Source organism: Plecotus auritus (genome assembly GCF_963455305.1).
Source record: "Plecotus auritus genome assembly, chromosome: 10".
Classification (NCBI taxonomy): domain Eukaryota; kingdom Metazoa; phylum Chordata; class Mammalia; order Chiroptera; family Vespertilionidae; genus Plecotus; species Plecotus auritus.
In genome coordinates this window covers 48,801,155-48,827,125 of record NC_137785.1, presented here as the reverse complement: position 1 = coordinate 48,827,125, position 25,971 = coordinate 48,801,155, and the positions used below count along the sequence as shown (strand labels likewise).

Genomic DNA, 25,971 nt, shown 5'->3' with positions numbered 1-25,971 from the left:
CGATTCCCGGTCAGGGCACGTGCCCAGGATGCAGGCTCAATCCCTAGTAGGGGGCGTGCAGGAGGCAGCCGATTAATGATTCTCTCTCATCATTGATGCTTCTATCTCTCTCTCCCTCTCCCTTCCTCTCTAAAATCAATAAATATATATATTAAAAACTATTAAAATATATATATTTTTTTAATTAGCAAGAGTCAAAGCAGCGGAGGCAGCTCTGGGGTGCACCGACTTCCTGCGCTATAGAAGCCCAAGAACTTAGTGAAGCCAGCAATTCAGGGACACCAGCCCCTGCCGGGCTCCTCCCTGCTGCTTCTTGGATCCCTGGGGAGTGCCTCCCTCCTATCTAAGAGCTGGGCCCCTCGTCTGCTTGCTTCCTGCCCTGGCTCACAGCTGTGTTAATACCTGCTCCGACCCTGCCACCACCGGCCCTGCCTGCCACCCGGGGAAAGCAACCCTCATGCAAGCTGGGCTCCAGCAATTTCCTGGAGGATTTCTGTGACCAGTCCCGGCCACTGTGGATCCACGCAGCATCCTTTCCACGGTGCCAGGTGGGAGCGCGGCCAGCTCTTCTAGACCCACACATCCCAGGTTAGGAAACATGGTGCTTAAAAAACAACACGTTAACTTATGGCAACAGGATGCTGCAGGAGGCTAACTTCGCTGGCATAGGAAGCGCTCCAGAATGAACAGCAGCTTTCAGGTGAAGGATTTATTGGCCACTGCAGAGGAGTATTTAACACACAAAAAAAATCACATTTCCCCAGAACAGATGCTCAGACTGAGCTGTGGGAAAAACAGTGGACCAATCACATACAAATTCTCAAAATGGCCCCACATGTCAAGGGTCCCGCCGCCTCCAGGTTCCTAGTCAACCATTTGGGCTGCTGCCCCTCCTCCTGCCCACACAGTCCAGACGGGAAGGGCTAAAAGCCAGCGTGCTTGCCCCCTTAGCCTCCCTCTGGGACTGGACCCCGGGGACACCTGCCACCTATTTAGTGCCGGGTGCCACACCCACAGAAGCCAGAACAAGAAGTTCTGTAAATGAAGAGGCCTCCCAGCCTTCATTTACACCAACCACTTCTCAGGAAGGGAGGGGTCCAGGCCTGTCTCCCCCAGAGTTCACAACTGCCCCTCCCCGTGTTTGCAACCTTTGCTCTTGGGGCCTCTGCTCCCCTCCACCCACCAGGGCTCCAAGAGCCTCTGCCTGCAAGCCCGGCCTTCCCACCCAGACGGGCCTTCCCACCCAGACCGGCATTCCCACCCAGACCGTCTGAGAACGCGCTTCCTTCCTCTTGGTCCGCTGACTCAGGAGACAGCTGTGCTTCAATGCCCTGTTACAGCTGAGCGAAGCTAAGATCTTTTCTGAACCAATACAGATGTTTCATGATTTATGGCTGAAGGCATCCCCTTGGATCGGAACACTTAAGGCCCCTTGCATCTCTCTCCCCCGGGAACAAACTCTCAGTCGCACATAAGGCCACTATGGGGTAAGGGAGCCTCGGAAGCCAGGGCTGGAAGCCCCTTGCTCTGCTCAGCACTGGGCAGACCAGCCAGGGGCCAGGGGCCACTTCCCTGAGAGGGAACTGGCAGCATGACCTTCATCAGCAGGAGACTAAGCACTGTTCAGAGCCAACGCAGAATTCTCCTGTGGGTGGAAGCCCAGGTGCCCAGGTGTAAACGCCATGGTGGCCTGTGCTGAGAAACCACTGAATGCTGGCCTTGGGCCAAACTGTACAATTTTGTGAACATCTAGAAATGCTGATTGTCCTGAGAGCTGCTAAAATCGTAAGAAAATGATGACATTTGCCCCATGCACTGCTGGCTCTCGCCACACAAAAGTGAGGGTCTCCTGGCGGGGCAGACGGGCTCTCAGGACAAGGCAGCGTGGGGCAGGGGAACATTTTTGGAATTGCCAAAAGGCTGGATGATGCCGACTCCCTGGCTGTGTCACCTTGTGGAATCCCTTAGCCTCTCTGAGCTTCAAGTTCTGACTTTGGGATGTAAGACCACTCTCACCCTCCTGTGTGGCCTGAGGGGTGAGACCAGGAACCCAGGAGGATGTCAGCCAGCCCTTCCTAAGCGCTTCAGTAGAGGGGCCCAGCAAGGCTGTGAACATTGAAGGGCATGACAAACCCATTGGTCTCATTCGTCACTTACCCTCTAGGGCCAGAAACCCAGGATAAAGACACCAGCAAAGGAGAAAGACCATTAGGAAAACAAATCTGGCCAGATTCACAGCCCTCCCAAGAGGAGATTTTCCACATCGCTCCTAAGGGCTAACTTGGCAGCCGCAGGCATTTTTCTGGCACGATCTTTCCTGTCCTATGGACCATGTGTCTGATTCCCTGGAGTTAATATCCGGTCCCGGTTTTGTTCAAAGAGTTCTAACATTTTCTGCATGTCGTGGTCAGCTTCAATCACCTGGAAATTAAATACATAGTCACAGCCTGCACTCGGCTTCAGCACCCTCCTCCCTTCAAAGATGAAGAGAGAGAGCTGGAGGCAGGAGGAGGCAGGGAGAGGCAGGTTAAAGCCAAACAGTGCCCGTTCTAGGTCAAATCTAAATTCTCAGCTCTATTTTCACTTAAGAATCCACTACAGTTGTCCCTGCAGTGAGCTCATAAATGAGTTTCTTCTCATCATTTTATACCGCCTAATTTTCTACAATGAGGGGAAATTGTACTGTCCTTTTAAAGCCCTATAGTAATATCTCACTTCCCAGCAACCGCACTGCCTGGAAGAGCCAGGAGTGGAAGTGTCTGAGCAGCCCAAAGAGATGTCCCCAAGGCCAGGCGCAAAGTCTGTGCACAGCCCTCCGCAGGTCCACGCCGCATACTCATTCCTAGCAGTCTTAGGTGGCCAGTGCCTGCCTGCAGAGATTCAGCAGCAGCAAATCAAAAGCAAGGGGACGGAGAAGCAAGGAATCACGGATGGGGAAGACACAGCAAGTGAGTTAGAAATGGCGAGTGTCGGAAGGAGAAAGAAGGGTTGCCGTAAAAAGCAAAAGCAGGAACTCCAAGAAATTAGTAAGCGGGGGCAAACAGTGCTACACACCTCACGCCTCCTAACGGCATCACTGTGTGCCCGCCCAGAGCAGCAGATGATGTTCCTTCGGATGCCGAGTCACCAAGAAAAGGTGCAGTGAGGCTCCGCGCCTGCCATCCACTGGAGAAGGGACTGTTGCATCAGAAAGACCACCATCCCCAATGGTTAAGGCCAAAACCCGGGTCTAGAGGCTTTAGCCATCTAGAACATTCCTTTGCTGATGATGCTGGATAAGTGAGATGCTACTGTGGCCACTGGTATAATGACACTGAGTCAAATCGCCTTCTCTCGGGTCTGTCCAAGTCCCTGAGACTCGTCCAGAATGGGGACTGGGAGAGTGACAGCGACCCGCCCACCCTCCCTGTTTCCTTCCTCCACATTTCCGAGCGCTGCAGGACTCGGCCCTTCCCCGGACTGCAGAGTGGCCGACATTCCCCGGTCACTCTTCCTTCTCGAAAAGTCTCCTGCCCTATCAGGAGGACTTACCAGAACAGGGGCCACTGTAGGGAAAAGGCCCCCTTTGATGAGCCATTCCTCGTAGAGGTGGTGAATAGCATCCAGGTATTCCTGCCGGGAAACACACACACAGGCTGCTGAAACACGAGGGAGCGAGCACACCTCTCCCACCCAGGGTCGGGCAGGCAGGGTGAATGTCACTGACCATGGGCAGTGGCTTGGACAAAGAAGCCCACGACAACCAACCTGGCCCAGGTGGACAGTGAAAAATGCAGCTGCTCACTCCGCCGGCCAGCCCCGCCCAGCCCTCCAGGGCACTCTGCTGGTGCTTTCCACAACCCTCCCACTGGGATTCTCTCATTTACTGTTTTTATTTAACAGCAGAGCCACCAGTTCCTTTGGGGGAGGGGATCCATGGCCATGCCATGACCAGGCATCCCAGCCCTGGGCAGCCTGAACCTTTCCCTCCCACCAGGAGGAATGTGACCCTCACTGGCCTAGGAGCCCCACTCCCACTGCCTTAACTTACGGATACTCTAGACCTGGGGTGGGGAACCTTTTTTCTGCCAAGGGCCATTTGGATATTTACAACATCATGTGGGTCATACATAATTATCAACTTAAAAATTAGCCTGCTCTATTTGGCCAAACATTTAATTAACTCACCCCTAATGCCTTGCAGGGCACATGATTTCTCGGGCCTTATCCCGGGCCGGACGTTCCCCGCCCCTGGCCTAAACCCTGATGAGGCACTGAGGGTTTGGGGCTGGGACACTGCACACGTGGTGTTCGGCACTGGAAGCATCACCCGGGCAGCAGTGTGGAGGCTGGATTTCAGAGGCAGATGTGGGGAGTGGGGGACCAGGACAAGGAGAGCAGGTACAACAATCCCAACCAGAGTCAACGTGGCCTTGAGCCAGGCCCGGGAGGGTGAAGCAGTAAGCACCACCAATGAGTGTCGCCTCCGAGCCGGGCACAGCGCTAAGCACTGGGGATGCGGCAGTGAGCAAGAGGGCATGTTCTAGAACGGATCCAGAGGGCACGGAGGCAAGCTGCCTTCAGGAGGCGGGCCCGACAAGCCCTGGTGATGCCTGGGCAGGGGCCGGGAGGGCGCCAACGGCTGAGTCTGGGACACAGGAAGTGAAGCAGATCTGGACGTGGGGTCTCCAGCCACAGAGGAAGTCAGAGTTCCCCCTCTGATACGCTCAGTTCCTGTTTCCCTCTCTGTGACAGCAGCACAGGATCTCCCAGAGGGTGGGGCCAGGCTGGGGTGCTGGTGGCTCCCCATTCATCTCTAACCAGGTTAAAGGGCTCTTACCAACGGGATGACCTTCTCCTCGGCCCTGCATCTCATCTTTAACCTCTGATAGCAGGTCTCAGGCGTGGTCCGGAGATAAACTGAGATTTAAAAAACACATGTGGCTTTAATGACTGTTCATGGCTTGGAAGTGAAAGCCAAGGAGAAGGGGAAGGAAGGCGTGTGGGCGAGGCCTGGAGAGAAACATCTGCCAGCATCTCTGATCAGGAGACACAGATCAAGGTCGGCTCACAGCTCCACCACCAACCAGCCGTGTGACCTGACAGGCACCCTGACCCATATCCTGACTTTCATTCCCTTTCAGTGGCATGAGCCCCACTGGGTCATTGTGAGGCTCACTAAGGCTCCAGACATAGAGCTTAGCACAGGGCCCAGCCCCCGGTGGTCTGTTATGTCTAGGTTTTGTCATCTCCTCCCTCCCTTACAAACTAAAAAAAAACAAACAAAACAAAACGCCAAACCACAGTGGACCTGCCAAGCCACAGGGAGAGCAGCTTGAGGAACAAAGGCCAGGTACTTCTCCGGGAGGGATCAGGAGCCCCCCAATTCCGTCTGCCCTTGGGCACAAGGCTGAATTGATGTGGGGAAAGAAGCACCACAGTAAGGGCCCCACTCCCGCCCCCACCGCTGCTGGCTGGTTGGAAACCAGGACAAGCTTATCCTCCTGGGCCCAGGGGAGGGAGGCCCAGGAGGGAAGTCAGGACAGGCCTGGGCCGTCTCACCTATCAAATCCACGGACACATCGATGTTCCTCACGATCCAGTCAAACCATTCCGACAAAATCACGTAGTCCACTTCGGGCATCTTCCCACTGCAATGAGGCGGGGGGGCTCTGCTTACCCACAGGGGAGTTTCTGGGAGGTGCCATTCTCCAAAAGTAACTGTGATGGCCTTGGTTGAAAGGGCATTGCCAAGGGCACCACAGTGTGACCCACACGACAATGGGCGCGTGGTGATGACCAGGACCTTCACACCTCCGGCCTCCACCGTCTGGCAACAGGCTATGCAGGGGTCCTCAAACTACAGCCCGCGGGCCACATGCGGCCCGCCGAGGACATTTATCCGGCCCGCCGGGTGCCGCTGCCTGTCCTGCTTAGCAGCCGACTCGTCCCGGGCCCGCAGGCACATAGGAATTTGTTCATAGTTTTTTTTAAACTGTAGTCCGGCCCTCCAACGGTCTGAGGGACAGTGAGCTGGCCCCTGTTTACAAAGTTGGAGGACCCCTGAATGGGGTAAGGCAGCCCGAGTCGTGGCACTGCCCAATGAGAAACCCATTTCGAATTCGAACTCTAAGCAGAGAAAGAGGCTCTGAAGCCTGTCCCCTGAGAACAGGGACAGCGCTCGGGTCAGGAGGTGGCACGGCAAACCAACTTCACCTCTAGAAATTCATTTTGTGGGACTAATCACGGATGTCCACGTAGCACTGTTTAAAATAATGAAAGACTAAACCTTGGGCCTGGTCGGCGTGGCTCAGTGGTTGAGCACTGACCTATGAACCAGGAGGTCATGGTTCAGTTCCCTGTCAGAGCACATGCCCAGGTTACAGGCTCGATCCCAAGTGTGGAGGCGTGTGGGAGGCAGCCGATCGATGATTCTCTCTCATCATGGATGTTTCTATCTCTGCCTCTCCCTTCCTCTCTCTGAAATCAATAAAAACATATTTTTTTAAAAACTAAACCTTGATACATGTATAGAACAGAAAACCATGCAGTAACTGAAAGGTGATGCTGTACAATAATATTCAATGACATTCACATGCTCATAATGGCATGCTCATAATTCAATGAAAACAGCACGATACAAAACTGTGCATGATTTGAATAAAGTTTGTCATAGAAGCAAAAACAACAAAAAACAAAACTGTGCATGACCCAACAAATTTTTTAAAGTATTCGTCCACAAAGTTTGAAAAAGACTGAAAAGAGAAACACCAAAACGTTAAAAGTGCTTTTCTCTGACCTGTGGGACTCTGTGAGACTTTATTTTTTTCTTTATACTTTGCTGTATTTTCCAAAATTTAACAACAGATTAATTCTCAAATCAAGAGTGGGAGTCAGGGGAGACTGCCACATACTTAAAGTGCAAACTGAAAAGAAAGGAAGGGAAGGAGAAGAGGGGAAGGAAGAGCGAGCCGAGGTGCAGAGACCTGGCGTCCAGCTGGCTCCTGCGGATTTCCTTGGCCAGAGGAAACACACAGGGAAGACGGAGAATGGCCACAGCTGGGAGAAACAGACCTCAACAACGGGGGGACCCTCCAAGGCCCAGGGGAGGCATTCCCCCTTTTAACATCCATCTGCGATCCACTCAGAACTGGGCTTGGCGAGAGCAACAGCAAGGAGAGTGGAGGGCCGAGCTGTGTGCAGCCAAAGGCATGTCAGCCAGTGGGTGCTGTTTTATCCATTTTGTGGTTTTCCTCCTGGCAACTCTGCCTGCTCCTCCCCTCACTTTTGCACGCCTGCCCCCCCACCCCAACCCCGCTCCGCCCCACATCTGCCTGGACAATGGCGTACCCAGCGCCCCCCACAGGTCACCACTTTGCTTTCCATGGAACACAGATGACAGGGCCTCCACAGAAAATCCAACGGTGAGCTGAGGGCTTTCATGAACCCTCCCGATAGCACGTGGCACAATCGAGGTCTTGGGTCCCCATAACTCTGCTGACTGTATTTGTTGGGCACAGCTTGTTGCCACCTTCGCCCTGAGGCCCAGAGAGCCCCCAGTTTACACAGCACAAGTCACCTTGTATACTTATTTTCTTCTGTTTTCACAAGACCACGTGAGGCCATTCACGGATGAGGAAAACTGAGGCTCAGAGAAGCTCAACTCTGAGCAGGGATCCAAGCCCGGCTCTCTGTGGCCCCCAAACCCAGTGGCTCTTTGTTGTATCACTCACCCTCCCTGGTCTGTCCACCGAGGGGCTGGTCTGGGTCACGTCCTCAGGTGCGAGACCCAGGCCACAAGTCCCCATCGGAACTACAGGGGAGAGGAGTCCAAGCCCCAGGGCCAGTCCGGGAGGCAGGAGGCCTGCCTGCTGTTCCAAACTCAGGGTCATTTTGATGTGAATCCTCACCCGAGGATATTTTCCCATTGATTTTTTCCAGGGGAGAGTGCGAATGCAGTCCCCCACCACCACAAATCATGTCGTCGAGTTTCCCACACTTGGGGAAGTCACAGGGGTCACACATCTGGAGTGCAATGGATAAGCCTCGCCCTGGGAAACCACCTTCCTGATCATGGTACCTCCAGGTAAGTACCACCATTGATGTTTTAAAGAGTGGAAGGGTGTGGGGAGGGGGAGAAAGAGAGAAACATCCATGTGAGAGACACACACATCTTCCTCTTCAGGATATCACACAAGCCCCGGGGCCTAATTGCACTGATATTCTGCCCACCCCTAACTGGCGGGGGCGGGGGAAGAGGCTGGAAGAGACGGCCTCTCCCTAGGAGAACTGCTCACTTGTTTGAGACCCAACAGGCAAGACTACCCTTCAAGAAATTCTACTTTGGTGGAGGCAGAATTCCAATCTGTGGGCTTTTCTGGGCACCTGAGCCTACACCCACAGGCAGCAAGGCCAGGGCCCCCCGATTCCAAGCCAAGGCTGCAAGAGCTTCTGAGAAAGAGAAGATCAACCCCAATGCCAAAGGGCAGCGGCCCTAGCCTCCTGCCTTGTGAAAGGACTGTCCCCACACAAGCTCCCAGTGGGAACCAACACATCCTCCTCCAGGTCCAGGCAGAGGATCCAGCCCAACCCAGTTCTGAGCCACATCAGGACTAGGCTCAACACGAAAGCAATCTGTATTTGGGGGACAGACACCTCTCAAAACACCTTTCTCAGTCACATCACTGTGCATGACCCACTGCCTCGAGAGAAGCTAGAGGTGGGAGGAGGGTGACTATGAAGAAAGCCCACGGCTGGTCTTCCTTCCACTTGTCACTTTCGTCTGGCTAAAAGCACTTTTCACTTTGCCTCCTAAAGGAAAACCTCTGGCTGCCCGAGTCCTGAGCCAGGAGTAACTCCGGCGCCTGAAACAAAGGTAACACAACAAAACCCCCACAACCAAAACCTGAGGCAACAAATGTGGAATGAAGAGCAGGCAGCCAGGAACCCAGGGAGGCCCCGCCCCTGAACGCCTCTCGCCGCCCAGCCCAAAGACAACCTCACCTGCAGGGTGGGCTCCTGCTTTCAGGACGGAAGGCCAAGAGGCACCCCAGGCAGCTCCAGGGACAAAATTCCAGAGGAAAAGGGCCAAGCGTTGGGACAAGGGTTCCCTGAAGGCCACCTGGCTGCTGGTTCCTCTGAGGCCCTGCCCCTCCAAGTGTGATCCCAACCAGCAGGATGGTGGCTGCCTGGCGTTAGACATGCCGGCTCTCGGGCCCCACCCTGGACAACGAAGCAGCGCCTGCATGTTGACCTGAGGCACAGTGATCTGTGGGCAATGCCAACTGTAAGGCCTGGCTCCCCTGGCCCAGCACTTTGGGGGCTCCAATGGGCCCAATGCTTCTGGCCTTATTAACGAGAGGAACCTAGATTGTTCCAGGCCACATGTGGCTCACGAGCCACGGTTTGCTGCTCTGTTGACTAATGAGTTTGCCGACCACTGTCATATACTACCCTTTACCTCTTTTCCACACAATATGCCACAATTGCCTAATCCTCACAGCTTCCAACTACATGGTACCATTTAGTCTAGTCCAGTGGTCGGCAAACTCATTAGTCAACAGAGCAGCAAATCGCGAGCTGCGGTTTGCCAACCACTGTTCTAGGCGCTCCAAATCTTCATCTCCCTATATCCTCCCACTTTGCCACATAACGCACAAAGGCCCTCGCACCTCTCAGACTGGGTCAGCTGTGTGACCAGCTTTGACCAATGGGGTGTTGGCAAATGTGAAGCTGAGGCCTGAAAAAGCAATCATGCATTTCAGCTGGTGCTGCTGCCTCCACCATGAGGAATGAATGCCCAGGCTAGCTTGCTGGTCCCAAAAGGAAGACGAGAGGCAAGAGAAAGAGAGATGAGTCACCTCCTCACCCTTCCCAGGGCTATTCTAGAGCAGCCATTCCCCAGACATATCAGGGAGTCCAGCCAAGGTCAGCAGAGCCACCTGGCCGACCACCCCACATGACTGAGCAGTCAGTGCAGACAGCTGCCTGCCACTGAGGTTTTGTGGTTGTTTGTTACACAGCATTACTATGGCAATAGATAACTGATACAACACAGTAGGTACTCAACATCTGTCATTTGGGTAAACAAGTTCCAATTTCATTTTGAATAAATTAATGCAATATCAATAGTGCAAACTATGATACCTTCTATACAGGTTTTCTACAAAAATGTATCTTGCGCTGTGAATCGACCGCTCCATTAACCGTACAGGTGACGTCTAAAATAAAACAAAAAGTGATTCACTAACGCAGGCAAAGAGGAGGAGGTCAGGAAGGCTTGAAGAATGCCTGTGCTCCCCCTGACTGTAGTCTATGCTGAATACAAGAATCGAGAAGCTCACAAGGCTCAGCTAACTGTGTTCCTCCCTCAGCCTGCACCCTCCCCAGACCCGGAAGCTCAGTGGCTGGAGCAGCAATGCTGGGGCCAGGGCTCGTCAGCAGCAGCCTCTAATACAGGAGTGGAGAGCCTCGCCGGGACTGTGGGTTTAGGGAAGTGCTAGAAAAACTGCCAAGTGCTGGTCAGCAAAGCGGTGTGAGTGCAAAGTGTGGTGATTACTACGGACCTAAACGGGGTGCCCTTGCTTAAGCAGAGGGATCTGAATGCCTAAGGCAGAGCCCAGAGAGGGGTTCGGGTGACATTATGGGGACTATGCCAAGCAGTGCTTCAGGGTCTGGCTTTCTGGAGCCCCACAGGCTGGGAGACCTGCCAACTTCTCCCCTTCCTCACAGGGCTGTGTGGAGGCCACTGCAACCTTTGGAAACGGGGAAGGACTGTGCCCAGCAGGAAGGAGGACACACTGACTGCCCGTCTGTGGCAGGTTGCTCACACTGTCCACAGATGACCCTTCCCTTTGTCCACAGTGTCCCACAGGGAAGCAGGAAGGGCCCTTACCCTTGACACCAAGTGGGCAAACACTGCTGTCACTCAGCATGGTACTCATGCACCCACAGCACCCATGGGACCTGAACCAGCAGATCAGGGTGAGACTCAAAACCATGACCCAGGCCTGACCGGTTTGGCTCAGTGGATAGAGCGTTGGCCTGCGGACTGAAGGGTCCCAGGTTCGATTCCGGTCAAGGGCATGTACCTTGGTTGCGGGCACATCCCCAGTAGGGGGCGTGCAGGAGGCAGCTGATTTTCTCTCTCATCGATGCTTCTAACTTTCTATCCCTCTCCCTTCCTCTCTGTAAAAAAACAATATATTTAAAAAAAAAAAAAAAAAACACCATGACCCAGGAATTTCCTAACTCTCTCTCCCTGTGCATCTATCCGTCCATCGTCTTTCCTGCTGTTTTTCCATTCTCTCCTGCCTTATCACTCTCCACTACCACCTTTTGCTAGTTCCCCACGCATCCATCTCTCTTCCTGTTCGTCTGACCCAGGCGTTCTTCATGGTGTGTCCCGTTATGTTCACATCTGATAGATACTTTCCAGGTTTGCAATGACTACCCTCAGGAAAGTGGGGTCAGCCAATGGAAAAGTGCCAACCGCAGATCCTCTAACCTGCATCATTTAGACAGACATTTGGGGGGCTAGAAATTCAAATCATTCTGCTCTTTATCTACACGGATTTGTAGAAGATTGATAGCTATAGCTGCAAGTGCCCAACCCTTGATCAAACCACCCAGCCAAGTGTCTGCATCCGTCTAACTGGCTGTAGGGATCTCCTCCTTGGAGAGCCTCCAAAGCCCGTCTTTTAGGCTGTACTTGCAGTTTTGAACCACAGGTGCTAATCAGGATCTCCTCAGCCAGCCTTGCTTCTAAGAGACTCTGCCCCTATTCACATTCCCGCTGATGGAAGAGGCCCAAGAAGCCTGTTAGTGCGCCATGACTTTCCCAACACCTGATTGGCCCAGGGCTGGACACCTGACCCTAGCTAAGCCAATCAGATTTTTTTCTCTCAAGAATTTGAACCAAGAGCCAGACCTTGTGAAGTTTAGAGAGTGGTTCTCAAACATGCAAACAAAGCTGCATTGAAATCACCCGGAGAGCTTGATAAAACACAGATTGCTGGGCCTCACCTCCAGAATTTCTCATTTAGCAGGTCCAGGATGGGGCCAGAAAATGTGCCTTTCTAACAAGTCCCCCGGTGCTGCTGCTCCTGGTCCAGGGACCACACCTTGAGAGGAACTGAGTTAAATGGTGGTGAGCCCAGTCATGGTTGGGTCATGAAAACTCAGGCTCACAGTGGTAGCAGAGCAACTTCTTGACTAGCTGGGGCTGCTGGGGCGGAGCAGGGGGGTGGGGGTGGGGGGTGTCTTCAGAGAGCTGCAGAACAGAGACCTTGGCCTAAGACAGAGAAGGCTGAGCAGCACTGAAGGCCCAGGAGTGAGGCCTCCTTGCGAGGGTTCCCTTCCTGGCAATCACAGAGCCCTCCTCAGAAGACAGTGTTACAAAGGCTGAACCCAAGCATCTGAAAGTACCTGCGGACGAGTGTGCTGGTCCAGCATGGTGAGCTGCACGTATGTCTGCAGCGTGAGGCCCCATCGACAGGCATCACGGTACATCAGACCCTGCAGAAGGGAGAACGCAGCAACTTACCTCAACGTGCTCTACCTACGGGACTCTGGTCATTTTGGTCACCGACAGCCATCTCGTAATACCTACGTGGGCTGAAGTGGGGCCAGACATAAACCCAGAGTGGACAGAGACAGACACTGGAGTACTTATAAGACAGCCCAGGAACAGCACTAACGGGAGCCTATATAAAGTCCCCAGGGAACATTCATTCAGTCATTCAACAATGTTCATTGAGCCCCTGGAGTCTATTCTCTATCCAGCAGCCAAAGTGAGCTTCTTAAACCTGAATCAGTTCTTGTCATGCCCCTGCTCAGAACCTTCCAGGGACTTCCCACTGAATTCCGAATGAAATCCAAAGCCCTTACCAAGACCCACAGAGCCCAGACAATCACTTCCATCTTCTCTCCTCTCCTACCATTCTTCCTCTGGCTCTGTGAATTTCCAAGCACACGAGCCTCCTTAGTGTCACCCAGATACCAAGCACATTCCCACCTCGGGGCCTTTGCATCTGCTATGCCTCTGTCTGAATGCACTTCCTCCAGATATGTGCATTGCTCACTCCCCCACTTTGTTTAGGTCTCTGCTCAAATGTCACCTAAGCAGAGACGCCTTCCCCAGCTCTCCTGTGTAAAATAGAAGCCCCAACCCATCTTCTGCCTGTAGATACAAAACACTTCATGTTCCATATGCCACTTACTAATAGTCTCACTCTTCCACGTTTGTTTGTTTGTTTTCTTGGCGTTAACTAATAAATCTCCAACTCTGCATTCAGAACTGCAGGCTTCTATGAACCAGGAGGTCACCTTTTGGTTCTGGTCAGGGCACACGGCTAGGTTGCAAGCTTGATCCCCAGTAGGGGGCATGCAGGAGGCAGCCAATCAATGATTCTCTCTCATCACTGATGTCTCTCTCTCTCTCTCCCTTCCTCTCTGAAATCAATAAAAATATATTTTTTAAATAAAAAAGAAAGAAAACTACAGGCTCCTAACTTCGGGTAAAAGAAAATCTCAGAAAGGCTGGGGGAAGCACTTTTGTCTGACAGCTATAGAAACAAACTCCTTCTGTATTAGAAAGCCAATTCAGATAGTGATGGACTGAGACTTTTCACAAAACTACCAGTCTTGACCTTCCCCCCAGAGAGGAAAATTAGGCAAAAATATCTAGTTCTGTTATATTGGTTATTACAAAACTGTCGTCGGAAATGCTCTTTGAACCAAGGACACTCCGAGTTCTGAGACTGGGATTGTGCCCTATGAAATATCACCATAATCCCTCAAGTCTGCAACTCCAGTTGTCTTAATAATCCAGCCCTGGATCCTCCCGGTTTCCTAGAGAATGATAATGTTTCTGAGGCTTTTCTGTGATGCCCAGAGAGAAAGACTGGCATTCTGTCTTCTCCCACATTTACAGAGGTGAAAAGTCTGTTCATGTCTCTGGGATTCTTTATTCAAAGACTCTGAGAGTTTCTGCCTTATTTAAATAATATCCTTTTACCTGCTTTATATTTCTTCATAGCTCCAACCACTACCCCCGTATCATACATTTAACTGTCTTCTGCCTCCCCAAACCAGAATATTAGGGCCAGGAGAGCAGGCGCAGGCAACAACTAGTGGTTGAATGAATAACAGAACAAGCACCTACTAAGTGCTCAGTAGTGTGTTATGTTCTAGCAAACAACAGTGAGCCAAATTAGACATAGTCCCCGCCCCCAGTGGAACTCAAGAGTCTAAGAACCACACCAGGAGAGCCCAACTGTGTTGCTAGAAATGAGGGGACTATCGAGGCTCCCTCTAGTCCAAGGTTCAAACTAGATCTATCATTTACCAGTGTGTGGCCTTAGGCAATGTATTTCAGTTAGTTTCCTTGCCTGAACAATGAAGCTGGTCATCCCCACATCATGGGGCAGGCTCCCAGACCAGCAGCCCTTTCTTAAGCTCCCTCTTACAGGACAAGACTCCATCCTTCACGGTCACGCAGCCAGAGCAGAGCCTTCTGAATGGGGAAGGAGAACAAGGGGCACAAGCACACTAGAGCCCCTGCTTGCTAGGTCCACCCTTGGGAAAGCAGACAGGAAGCCTCAGGGTGAGCCTGAGGCAGCCCCGGGACAATGCCAAGTGCGAATCCAAATCAGAGGTTTACGAAGGAAACTGGTTAGAGATGATGGGTCCTGGGGAGGCTAGGCCTGAGGAGACCTGGTTTCTAATGTGTTTCTTCTAGGAGAGGGTGGGAGAAGGAGCAGCAGGAGGCAGACCCCCCGGTAACCAAGGCTAACCACCTGAGATCGTCTGGGATCACCACAGGAGGTCCCTGGCTCTGCACCTGCCCAGCCCCATCTCTAAGCCCCCTAACCTCAGAACACCTACATGCAGCCACTTTCCATTTGTCTCCTCCTTCCCCGCCTCCAACCCAGCTAAGAGCGTGGCGAATGCCTGGGCAGGGGGGCAGGCTCAGGCACCGCCATTCACTCAAGAAGAAGCTGGTGGTTCACGCGGAACAACACACTCACCAGAGGATTATGGCCACGGACATTTCTCCACTTGGGCACAGGCTCCGGAAACACCTGCAGGGAAAGAAAACATCAAAGGGCCGCTGCTCCTCCAATCTGAGCTCTGCGAAATGGAAGCATGTAAGTGTTGCGGGGAGATAAAATGAAGATTTGGGATCCAGGTTGAGCTAAAATAGTTGAGCAACCCTCTGTGCGAGGCCATAACTCAGTCTAAACATGCCTTCCTCACGTGACTTCCAGAAATGGCTCAAGACAACACTATCCATCCCTGCATACAAGGGTAGGCACATGGCCCCTCTGGCTGCCTTGGAGCTCCCTAAGGGCAAGGGAGGTTCTCTCAGTCCCTCCTCTGTGTGCTCCATCCCAGCCCTCACTGCCGGCGTGTCCGGCTGGCAGAGAGGTGAGAGAAGCTACTTCAGGCACTCCGGCTGCGAATCGAAGCCCAACTTCCAGCTTGGGAACTCTCCCATGACCTTGGCCACTTGCTCTGCCTCCATTTCCTCCCTCTGATCTCTGCACTGAGCACACTGATAGCTAAGAATCTTGTTTCTTCATAGGTCAACGCCCAATCACTAAGAAAAGGAAAGGAGGAAAGCAAATGACCCTAAAGTTTGAAAATTATACTGTCTGCAGTAAAGGGGAAAAAAAGCCATACACAGAATATTACACCACTATAATCTACAAGGAAAAAGAGTCAGGTCAGGGTCTCGGTATAGAGATTATTCTTAGTGACTGAGCTGTAAATAAACTAGAAATTGTTAGCTGGCTATGCATGGTAATACTCCCTGCATACTCACGTACACTGTAACATCCCAGCCATGCTCAATAGTTTGCCTTCTTTCACATGTAAACTCTTCCTAACCAGACTGTGGGGAGCTCTGTACCTGCACTGCCCAATACAGTGGCCATGAGCCAATGTAGCTATTAAAAAGTTGGAATGGGTCCAGCCGGTGTGGCTCAGCAGTTGAGCGTCAACCCAGGAACCAAGAGGTCACTGGTTCAATTCCTGGTCAGGGCACATGCCCAGGTTGAGGCTCAGTCCCCAGTAGGGGGTGTGCAGGAGGCAGCCGATAGATGATGTTCCTCTCTTTATTGATGTTTCTATCTCTCTATCCCTCTCCCTTCCTCTCTCTAAAAATCAATAAAAACGTATTTTAAAAAGAAAAAGTTGGAATGAGTTAGTTCAAATTGGGATATGCTAGAAATATAAAATACATTCCAGACTTCAAAGACTTAGTATGAAAGACAGAATGCAAAATAGCTCATTGATGATTTTTATACTGATTACCTATTGGTGTGATAACATCTGGAATATATAACGTTAAATAAAATATTCTTTCTGGGGTTTTTTTTTAGCAAGGCTATTGGGAATTTTACATTCTACACGTGGCTTGCATTTGTGGCTCACATTGTACTTCTACTGGGCAGGGCTGCTCCGCGCCCCCTATAAATGACTCCGTCAGGCTTAGGAACCTGCTGTGGAGGCCGTACCTCAATGTCTGTTGTGTTGGCGAAGAACTCCAGGCACGTCGTCTTCCCGCTGGCTATATTGCCCTCAACACAGATCTGGCAAAAGACAAATGCATGTTAGAACCAGAAATCAAGCCCCTGGGGGAATATCGGGAAGAATTTCTACAGAGGGGCTCAGGTCAACAGCATAATTGCTTTAGTCCAAGACTTCAATGTGTACATAAAAATCCCTCCGCAGGAAACCCCCAAAGCCCGCTGTTAGTAATAAACAAACTGATCCTCCCCTTCTGGGGCAGGCTCCGCGCCCACCGCTGGGGGCCACCAGACCACTGGCCTCCAGGACAGACCTGCTCTATGTCAACCCCTAGACCATCCACAACTTGCCCCCTGCTACCCTAGCTCAGCCCTTCCCTAGCTCAATCCCTCAGACTAGTAAATTTTAGGCCTAAATTTGCTGCCTTCTTAACTTCTGATGGCTTTGAGATTAGAAAGCATGTGTATGTTATCTAGAGCCTAACTTGCTGCTTGCTGCTTTGTGCCGGAAAATGTACTCAATCACGGCCTGGAAGGCAGACACCGCTGGGGACTTTGGGTCCGGCAGATCACAAGAGGAAATGGGCAGGCCCGCCTACGAAAGAAGACACATTGGCCCTTGAGAACATCCCTGGGGCACAGTCAGTAAAGGACCCATCCTGCTGCATAATGACCTTTACACTCGGGCTGGAGGCATCCGGAGAAACGGGCCACATCAGTGACTTGCCCAAGGTCCCAGGCCTAGCAGAGGAAAGAGTTGGAACTCACACCCAGGCCTGGCGGACCCCTTCTCATGAGCCCAGTGGCGTCTCAGTCACACCCTACAGAAAACATGGGGCATAACCTGCCCCACCTCCTGTAAACGCTGTCAGTCAGCAAAGGTTTCCTCCTGCCATGATCCTAAAATGTATCCAAGAGAGCTAGGTAATCACACTTCCCACAGATGCCAGGCCACCCTCCAATCCCAGCTCCCTGCCGGTTGGAAAGCGAAACTATAAAATAAATGAACCCAAGGGAGTGTGCAAAAGAGAGATTCCATTAGGGCACTAGTGGACTTGATTTTTCATTGTGCTTTTTCTTTTGTTTGTTAATCCTTACCCGAGGATATTTTTTCCATGGATTTTTAGAGAGTGGAAGAAAGAGAAAAACATCAATGTGAGAGAAACACATCATTTGGCTGCCTCCTGCATGCGCCCCAACCAACAGGGGCCAGGGATTGAACCTGCACCCAGGTATATGCCACTGACTGGGAATCCAATCCAGTCCTCTGGTGCACAGGCTGGCGCTCTAACCACTGAGAAACACCAGCCAGGGCTCATTGTTTTTTCAAGGAAACAACTCCTCTTCTTCCTAAATATTTAAAAAGAGCTCAGCCCTAGCTGGTTTGGCTCAGTGGATAGAGCGTCGGCCTGCGGACAGAAGGGTCCCAGGTTCGATTCCGGTCAAGGGCATGTACCTTGGTTGCGGGCACATCCCCAGTGGGGAGTGTGCAGGAGGCAGCTGATTGATGTTTCTCTCTTATCAATGTTTCTAACTCTCTATCCCTTTCCCTTCCTCTCTGTAAAAAATCAATAAAATATATTTAAATAAATAAATAAATAAATAAATAAATAAATAAAATAAAAAGAGCTCAACCAAACATCATTCTATACAGACATTATTTCTTTCTACAAAGAACATGTTGTTCAGATGAAACCTTCTTCTAAAAATACTTGTTCTGGAGAGAAACCAAAGATGACAGCATAGGTAAACACCTGAGCTTGCTGCCTCGCACAACAACTTCAAAACTACAACTAAAAGACAAAACGGACATCATCCAGAACCACAGGAAGGCTGGCTTAGTGGAAATTCTACAACTAGAAGGAAAGAGAAAAGCACACTGAGACTCAGAGGAGGTACAGAAGTAAAGTGCAGAGGTACAGAGGCGCGCGCGCAAAAAGGGCTGGCAACTGAGTATGCGGCTGTGTTTCTCAAGCTGGAGGGAGACACAAGCTCCCGACTGCTCTGAACTCCAGTTCCAGGCAAGACTCTGGGGACCCAGACTCATACGGGGAGAAACTGGACTGTCTGGCATCGGGCGGAACTCAAGGGCGGCTTTCTCTCAGAGGTGCTTGCAGCAATTACCAAGGGACACTGAGACCCGGGGGCCTCTTAGGGCAGGGCTGACAGTCAGCCATTGCTGTTTGTTCTGCCCTGTGGATTCCCTGAGACCCCCCCCCTTTGCGATCTAAAATTACCTAACAAACTGCAGCTGGGTCAGAGAGACCCAGAAAATCCAAAAGAAGACCCAAGGCCCCACAGCAGCTTGCATTGCTTCACAGCTGGGCCTCATCTGGGCACCTCCAAACCCCAAACAAAGAAGAGGAATCTACAGATCTCTCCGAAGCTCCTGCTGGGTGGCCTCAGGCAGAGGTTAAATTAGCACCTCCTTGGAGATGCAAGAGCCAGTGTACCCAGGGGTCAGAGTGGGACCATCCAGATTACAACTCCTCAGATCCATAAGGGACACACTCAGGGGGCAGACTCAGTGAGCACCAAAGCCCCATTGAAGCAAGTCTTGTCCCATAAGGGCGTCTCCAGCACTGAAGTTCTCCCAGCATAGACACAGCTGATCCTCACAGCCAATTGGCCTGGAGGCAAATTCCTCCCAGCGATACCAACAACAATCAAGGCTTAACTACAACAAGACTGTGTACACAGCCCACAAAGGGGTACACCAAGAGAGTTCACCTCAGGTAACTGGAGAGGCTGAGCCACTGGGCCCTATAGGACACCTGGCACACAAAGCCACTCTATCAACACAGGTAAGCAGCCAAAATATGGAGACAAAGAAACAGGTCACAAATGACAGAAATGGAGGAAAGCAAACTACTGGATATAGAGTTCAAAACCACAGCTATAAGGTTACTCAAGAATCTTCTAGAAACCACCGATAAATTTAGTGAGACAGCCGAAACCGGTTTGGCTCAGTGGATAGAGCGTCGGCCTGCGGACTCAAGGGTCCCGGGTTCGATTCCGGTCAAGGGCATGTACTTTGGTTGCGGGCACATCCCCAGTGGGGGGTGTGCAGGAGGCAGCTGATCGATGTTTCTCTCTCATTGATGTTTCTGACTTTCTATCCCTCTCCCTTCCTCTCTGTAAAATATCAATAAAATATATTTTAAAAAAAAAATTTAGTGAGACACTCGAGGATATAAAAAAGGACCAATTAGAAATTAAGCATACACTGACTGAAATAAAGAATAATGTACAGAGATCCAACAGCAGACTAGAGGATCCCAAGAATCAAGTCAAAGATTTGAAATACGAAGAAGCAAAAAACACCCAACCAGAAAAGCAAAAAGAAAAAAGAATCCAAAAATATGAAGATAGCGTAAGGAGCCTCTGGGACAACTTCAAGCGTACCAACATCCGAATTATGGGGGTGCCAGAAGAAGAGAGAGAACAAGATACTGAAAACCTATTTGAAGAAATAATGACAGAAAACTTCCCTCATCTGGTGAAAGAAATAGACTTACAAGTCCAGGAAGTGCACAGAACCCCAAACAAAAGGAATCCAAAGAGGACCACACCAAGACACATCATAATTAAAATGCCAAGAGCAAAAGACAAAGAGAGAATCTTAAAAGCAGCAAGAGAAAAACAGTTACCTACAAGGGAGTACCCATACGATTGTCAGCTGATTTCTTGGCAGAAACTATGCAGGCCAGAAGGGAGTGGCAAGAAATATTCAAAGTGATGAATAGCAAGAACCTACAACCAAGATTACTCTACCCAGCAAAGCTATCATTCAAAATTGAAGGTCAGATAAAGAGCTCCACAGATAAGAAAAAGCTAAAGGAGTCAAATACATATCTATCAACAAGTGAAATCTAAAAATCAAGTGAATAAAAAATCTGATGAACAGAATAAACTGGTGAATATAATAGAATCAGGGGCATAGAAAGGGAGTGGACTGACAACTCTCGGCTCTCGGGGGGGAAAGGGGTGTGGGGGTTGCAGGAAGAGAATGGACAAAAATCGTACACCTATGGATGAGGACAGTGGGGGGGGGGGGTGGTAAGGGCAGAGGGTAGGGTGGGAACCGGGGGAGGGGAGCTATGGTGGGGGGGGAGAGGAACAACTGTAATAATCTGAACAATAAAGATTTATTTAAAAAATAAAAATTAAAAAATGCAAAAAAAATAAAAATAAATAAAAATACTTGTTCTAACTCCCACCATGAAATCCTAAAAGTTGGTAAATCTAAGGCCCTCTATTAATAACAGAGCATGCAAGGCATGAAGAATCCCACAAAGTTCTCCTGTCACCGAGGAAAGAAAGAGGAACCAAGCAAAGGAAGTCTTTAATTTTTCTTAAAAGTCATATCTAAAAATACTATAGGAGGAGAGCATGCCCATTGAAGAAAATAGAAAAACTTCATAAAGGAGAAAATACCGTCTATACTCAACTACTGAGAGATGAACATCATTAAATTTCAGCATGCTTCAGGCCTGGATTATTTTCTACACACGTTTCTCATCTTTGAGAGTCTTTCAACTGCTCACTGAGGGCCTAGCATGTGCCAAGCACTGCGGACTCAGGAGCCAGTCCCAGCACCCACACAGCACACAGTGAGTGTGAGAGTGTGAAGATGGAAGGAAAGCAACAGGAGATGAAAAGAGATTACAAGAACAGATGTTTGCCATGCTGGGGGAGGATGTGGCCAGCCTGGCCCACCTCTCTTTCATGTACCAAAGTTTACATCTTCCTTGTCAAATTTCAACTTCCTGTGGTTACAATTAACACTGTGATGCACACCTAGCCTAATTTTTATTTTTTTTATTAAGGTATTATACGTGTACATATCTTACCATTGCCCCTCCCCACCCCACTCCCATACATGCCCTCACCCCCCAATCCTAGCCTAATTTTTAAATAACATTTAATCTTCCCTGAAAGATTAAATGTTCATCTTGCAGTATGAAATACTGAGAACCGAAAGGAGAAAATAAAAATCACTCATGCTTCCAGAGATAACGGCTATTCCGATGTTTAATCAGAACCAAGGTTTCCATAGGCAAACAGGTTCGGGCTAGGGCTTCCAAGCCCCCACCAGAACCAAAAGACCCTGAGAAATAGGCAGTAAAAAGGAAATTTGTCCAAATGTTCAACAACTAGTAAGTACAGTGTGGTACATCCACACAATTGGATACTATTTGGCAATAAAAAGGAATGAAGTACTGATACATGCTACAACGTGGATGTGTCTCAAAACCAGCTAAGTGAAAGAAGGTAGACCCACAAGACTGAATGCTATATGATTCGCTTTTATCGGAAACTAGTGAACCAGCGCACAGATTCAGGCACATTGAAAGGAAATTAATTAGAAGGTGGCCAGCGGGGTGGGACTGGGCAAGACGGCTAGACACGCCCTGCCGCTAACCTCCCTTGGTCCCCTCCCCAGCATCCGAGGAGTAAGCAGGGTCCCTCCGGCAGGTGGGGTCCCTCAGCCTGGCCTGCAGGGATGGAGCCTGAAACTGGCTCTCCAACATTCCCCGAGGGGTCCCAGAGAGTGAGAGGGCACTCTGCAAAGTTGCTATCATACAGGGTGTGGAACGAAAATGCAAGTGTGCACTAAACCAGATTCGGGCCGACAGTGCCCCAGCAACAACAGAACCCACAGCCGAAGGTGGATCGTGTGGCCCCACAAGGAATTGGGCTCCCTCCTCTCTGGTTTTTGGGTGCGTCACCGGAGAAATGGCGCTGCCAAGTCACTGCAGCTCGGCAGCTCCTGCATTGAGCGCCTGCCCCCTGGTGGTCAGTGCATGTCATAGCGACCGGTCAGACTGTGGGACACTCAGCCAATTAGCCTTTTATATATATAGATGTTCAGAAAAGCAAATCCACAGAGGAAGTAGATTAGTGGTTGCCTGAGGCTGGGGGAGTGACTGCGAATGGGCAGGAGGTTTCTTTTCCTAGTGATAGAAATATTCTAAAATTAGACTGTGGTAATGTTGCACAACTCTGTAAAATTACTAAAATTCACTGAATTGTACACTTAAAATGGGTGAATTTGGGGGTATGTAAATGAAACTCACTAAAGCTGCATTGCTGTTGTGTGTTTTTTTTTAAGGAACCCTGTCAAATAACTAAGTGAATTAACAGTCAAATAACTAAGGGAAGACTCCTTACCCCCAAATTCTCTCTCCCTCTCATTCAAACTCACGGTTAACACTCCCCAATTTTGCCTTAACCAGACTGACAATTCTGCAATAGATTGTAATACTTCTTTCTGGGGTTTTTCCCAATGGGAAGTTTATATATTATTTCATTTGATTCCTACATCATAGATTTTTATCCTTGGTGTTTTTCTTTTCATCTCTTACATGAGTACCTTTCCAGATCATTAAATATTTTTCAAAAACACGATTCTGAATGGGTGAATAATATTTCATCATATAAGCTGGGGAGGGAGTCTGAGACCCAGAGATGGAGCCAGACCTCCCTCCTATCCCTGGAGATCCTCTGGCATTTGTTTTTTACTGTGTGTATATCCCTTCACTCCCCTCCTCAACATAAATTATGTATATGGAGAGTGCACATAAAAGAGGGACTTACCACTGACTTTTTCTCTTTCTCATTTTCTTTATCTACAAAAGAAAGGAAATCGTATTTAAGCTCAGTTTTCAATGATTCACTCTTCTTTGTCCTGGTTTGCTAAACCACCACAAAAACAGAACTTTTTACGCTTGCTCCCTGGCCTAAAAATGTTTTCCAATGACACCTGGGGCCTCCGTGGCCGGATAGAGGCAGACCCACTGCACCTGTCTACCTGTGTGACACTGTGCCCCTGCCACCCAGGGCCTGTAGGCACGCCTGCGCCCCAACCGTGTCAGCTTTTTCACTTAGTTATAATATCTGACTTTCCATTTTCCACACATTTAATATCGCTGATCCTCACAGTTGGTGTCCAGTAAATGAAAACACAGAGTGGGCCCCACTCACACGCACAGGTAAGAGTTGGCCGTGGCCATAGGTTTCCTGCCCAGGACTCGGATTTCTCTTCTAAGCCCGGGACTGGCATCGCGGCCCACCCCACCGCCCTCACAGGTGGTTCTGAGGCGCCACCCAACAGCCCGAGGCCCAGGGAGGACGGGGAACCTGGCTGTTAGCAATGGTCCCTCCACTCGTCGGGGGCTGGCTGCCTATCTGCAGCTCCCATCCTCCGCCTCCTCCACGGCCCAAGGAATCGGCCCAGGAGGTGGACAGGGGACAGGAGCAGCCTCCGCCATGGGGAGTGGGGTTCTTTCTGCTCTTTAGAAGGCTCCCCAACTCCGAACAAGAGACCGGCCCCGCGCCCCACGGTCGCATCGGCTCGCAGCTGGCGGGCGTCTGGGGCGTGTGCCAGGGGCTGCCCCGCCCCTTCCCGCAGGCGCCGGGAGTTGAACCCCCGCGCAACCAACTGGGAGTTTGGGGTTCAGTTAGGTCCCGCGAGCTGAGGGAGGGGAGTGAGGCGGACTCCGCTGAACGCTAAGGCGTGGTACCCAGAGACGCGTTACCCAGAGGCCAGGCCCGGCGCTGTGCCCCCCGCAGCCCCGGACTCCAGGCGGGGTTCCCGGGCCCCTCCCGGCGCAGCGCCCGGGAGGCCCAGCTCCGCAGCGGCCGCAGGAGCATGGCCCGGCGGGCGGATACGGAGGCCCGCACTTCCTTCCTGTGCGGAGTCAGCGGCCTCGCGCAGCCTCCATCCCGCGCCGGCTCGGCGGTGCGCCAGCTGGAGCCCGGCCCTTAAAGAGACCCCGTCCCATTTCCCCATCTCCGACAGCAAAAATAATTCAAGGCGAGGAGTTCGTTGTTTGCAGACAGAAAAATCTTCGCGCTAAGTGGACGCTGGCAGAATGAACCCATGGCTTGGCAAGCCTGGAGGATGGGTGGCCAATAATACCAGCGACTGACTGGTTAACAATTATCGGAGATCACTTTACCGAGCGCCAGTTCTAGGCAGGCACGTGGCACACACTCACCGTGTCAGTTATTCTTCCCAAGAATCCTGCAAATGGCTGTTGTCACTCCCATTTTCCTAGCTGAGCTGATCCTCAGAAACTTAGGCAACTTGTTTAAATGATCATAAGCACTCATCACGGAGTGGCGGTGGAATGCAAGCCCATCTATGCTGCCTCACAGCCTGCACTCCCTCCTCTGAACTCTTGACATATCCAGAGTCTGGATTGTAAATGCATTAGATCCCTCAGGAAGGTGTTTAAAAACAACAACAACAACAACAAAGAGTCTTAAAATTTGTATGGAACTGCAAAAAAACTCAGAATAGCCAAAGCAACCTAAAGAAAGTATAAAACTCTCCGATTTCAAACTATACTACAAAGCTATGGTAATCAAAACAGTGTGGTGCTGGCATGAAAACAGACACATAGATCAATGGAAAAGAATAGAGAGCCCAGAAATAAACGCACGCATATGTGGTCAATTAATCTACGACAAAGGAGGCAAGAATATAAAATGGGGAAAGACAGTCTCTTCAATACCAGGGAAATGCACATCTAAACCACAATGAGATACCACCTCACACCTGTCAGAATGGACTATTATCAAAAACACAACAAATAACAAGTGTTGGTGAGGATGTGGAGAAAAGGAAACCCTTGTATATTACTGGTGGGAATCTAAAACAGTGCAGCCATTATGGAAAACAGTAAGGAGGTTCCTCAAAAAAAATAAAAATAGAACTACCATATCATCCAGCAATTCACTTCTGGATATTTACATGAAGAAAACAAAAACACTAATTCAAGAAGATATATGACCCCTATGTTCATTGCAGCATTATTTACAATAGCCAAGATATGGAAGCAACCTAAGTGTCTATTGATAAATGAATGGATAAAGATTTTATACACACACACATACACACAACTGAATATTACTCAGCCATAAAATAAGAATGAAATCTTGCCATTTGTATGAACATGGATGGACCTAGGATATTATGCTAAGTGAAGTAAGTTGGACACAGAACAAATATAATATGACTTCTCTTATAGGTGGAATATAAAATAAATGAACAAACAAAACAGAAACAGACTGGTGGTTATCAGAGTGGGAAGGAGTTGAAGGGCAGATGAAATAGGTAAAGGGGATTAAGAGGTACAAACTCCTAATTATAAAATAAACAAGTCATGGGTATGTAATGTACAGCATTGGGAATGCAGACAATAATATCGTAATGCAGTCAATAATATGGTAACTAGAATTATCATGGGGATTATTTCATAATATATTTAAATATAAAGTCCCTATTATGTACACCTGAAATGAATAGGATATTATCCCATATAATAAAAGGCTAATATGCAAATTGTCCCCTGGACCTGGAGTTTGGCCAGGGGGCAGGGCAAGCCAACAACCACGGGCAGCTCCTCCCCCCCCAGCCCCGCCCCAATCACCTCCCCCATCAGGGGCAGGG

At 50.2% G+C, this 25,971-nt stretch overlaps 1 protein-coding gene across 1 annotated transcript; it reads right to left on the bottom strand.

Annotated features, from left to right (window-relative positions):
• Positions 1–627: 627 nt before the first annotated feature.
• On the bottom strand, positions 628–24,245 carry TK2 (thymidine kinase 2). The gene is made up of 10 exons (XM_080643808.1): positions 24,053–24,245; positions 23,112–23,143; positions 16,500–16,574; positions 15,009–15,062; positions 12,406–12,495; positions 10,126–10,199; positions 5,542–5,630; positions 4,820–4,899; positions 3,532–3,612; positions 628–2,421 (listed from the first exon to the last, which is right to left on the bottom strand). The coding sequence occupies exons 1-10, from the start codon at positions 24,165–24,167 to the stop codon at positions 2,323–2,325; spliced, it is 789 nt and encodes a 262-aa protein (XP_080499934.1). The 5' UTR covers positions 24,168–24,245; the 3' UTR covers positions 628–2,322.
• Between the last annotated feature and the right edge of the window lie 1,726 nt (positions 24,246–25,971).

Excerpts from the sequence above, each read along its gene's own strand:
- TK2 (XM_080643808.1), bottom strand. The coding sequence starts at position 24,167 with ATGCTCCTGCGGCCGCTGCGGAGCTGGGCCTCCCGGGCGCTGCGCCGG. Across the intron at positions 10,200-12,405 it reads ACCAGCACACTCGTCCGCAG|ACGTCACCTGTACGGTTAAT; the intron begins GTACTTTCAGAT and ends GTTTTATTTTAG. Across the intron at positions 2,422-3,531 it reads CTACAGTGGCCCCTGTTCTG|GTGATTGAAGCTGACCACGA; the intron begins GTAAGTCCTCCT and ends TTTAATTTCCAG.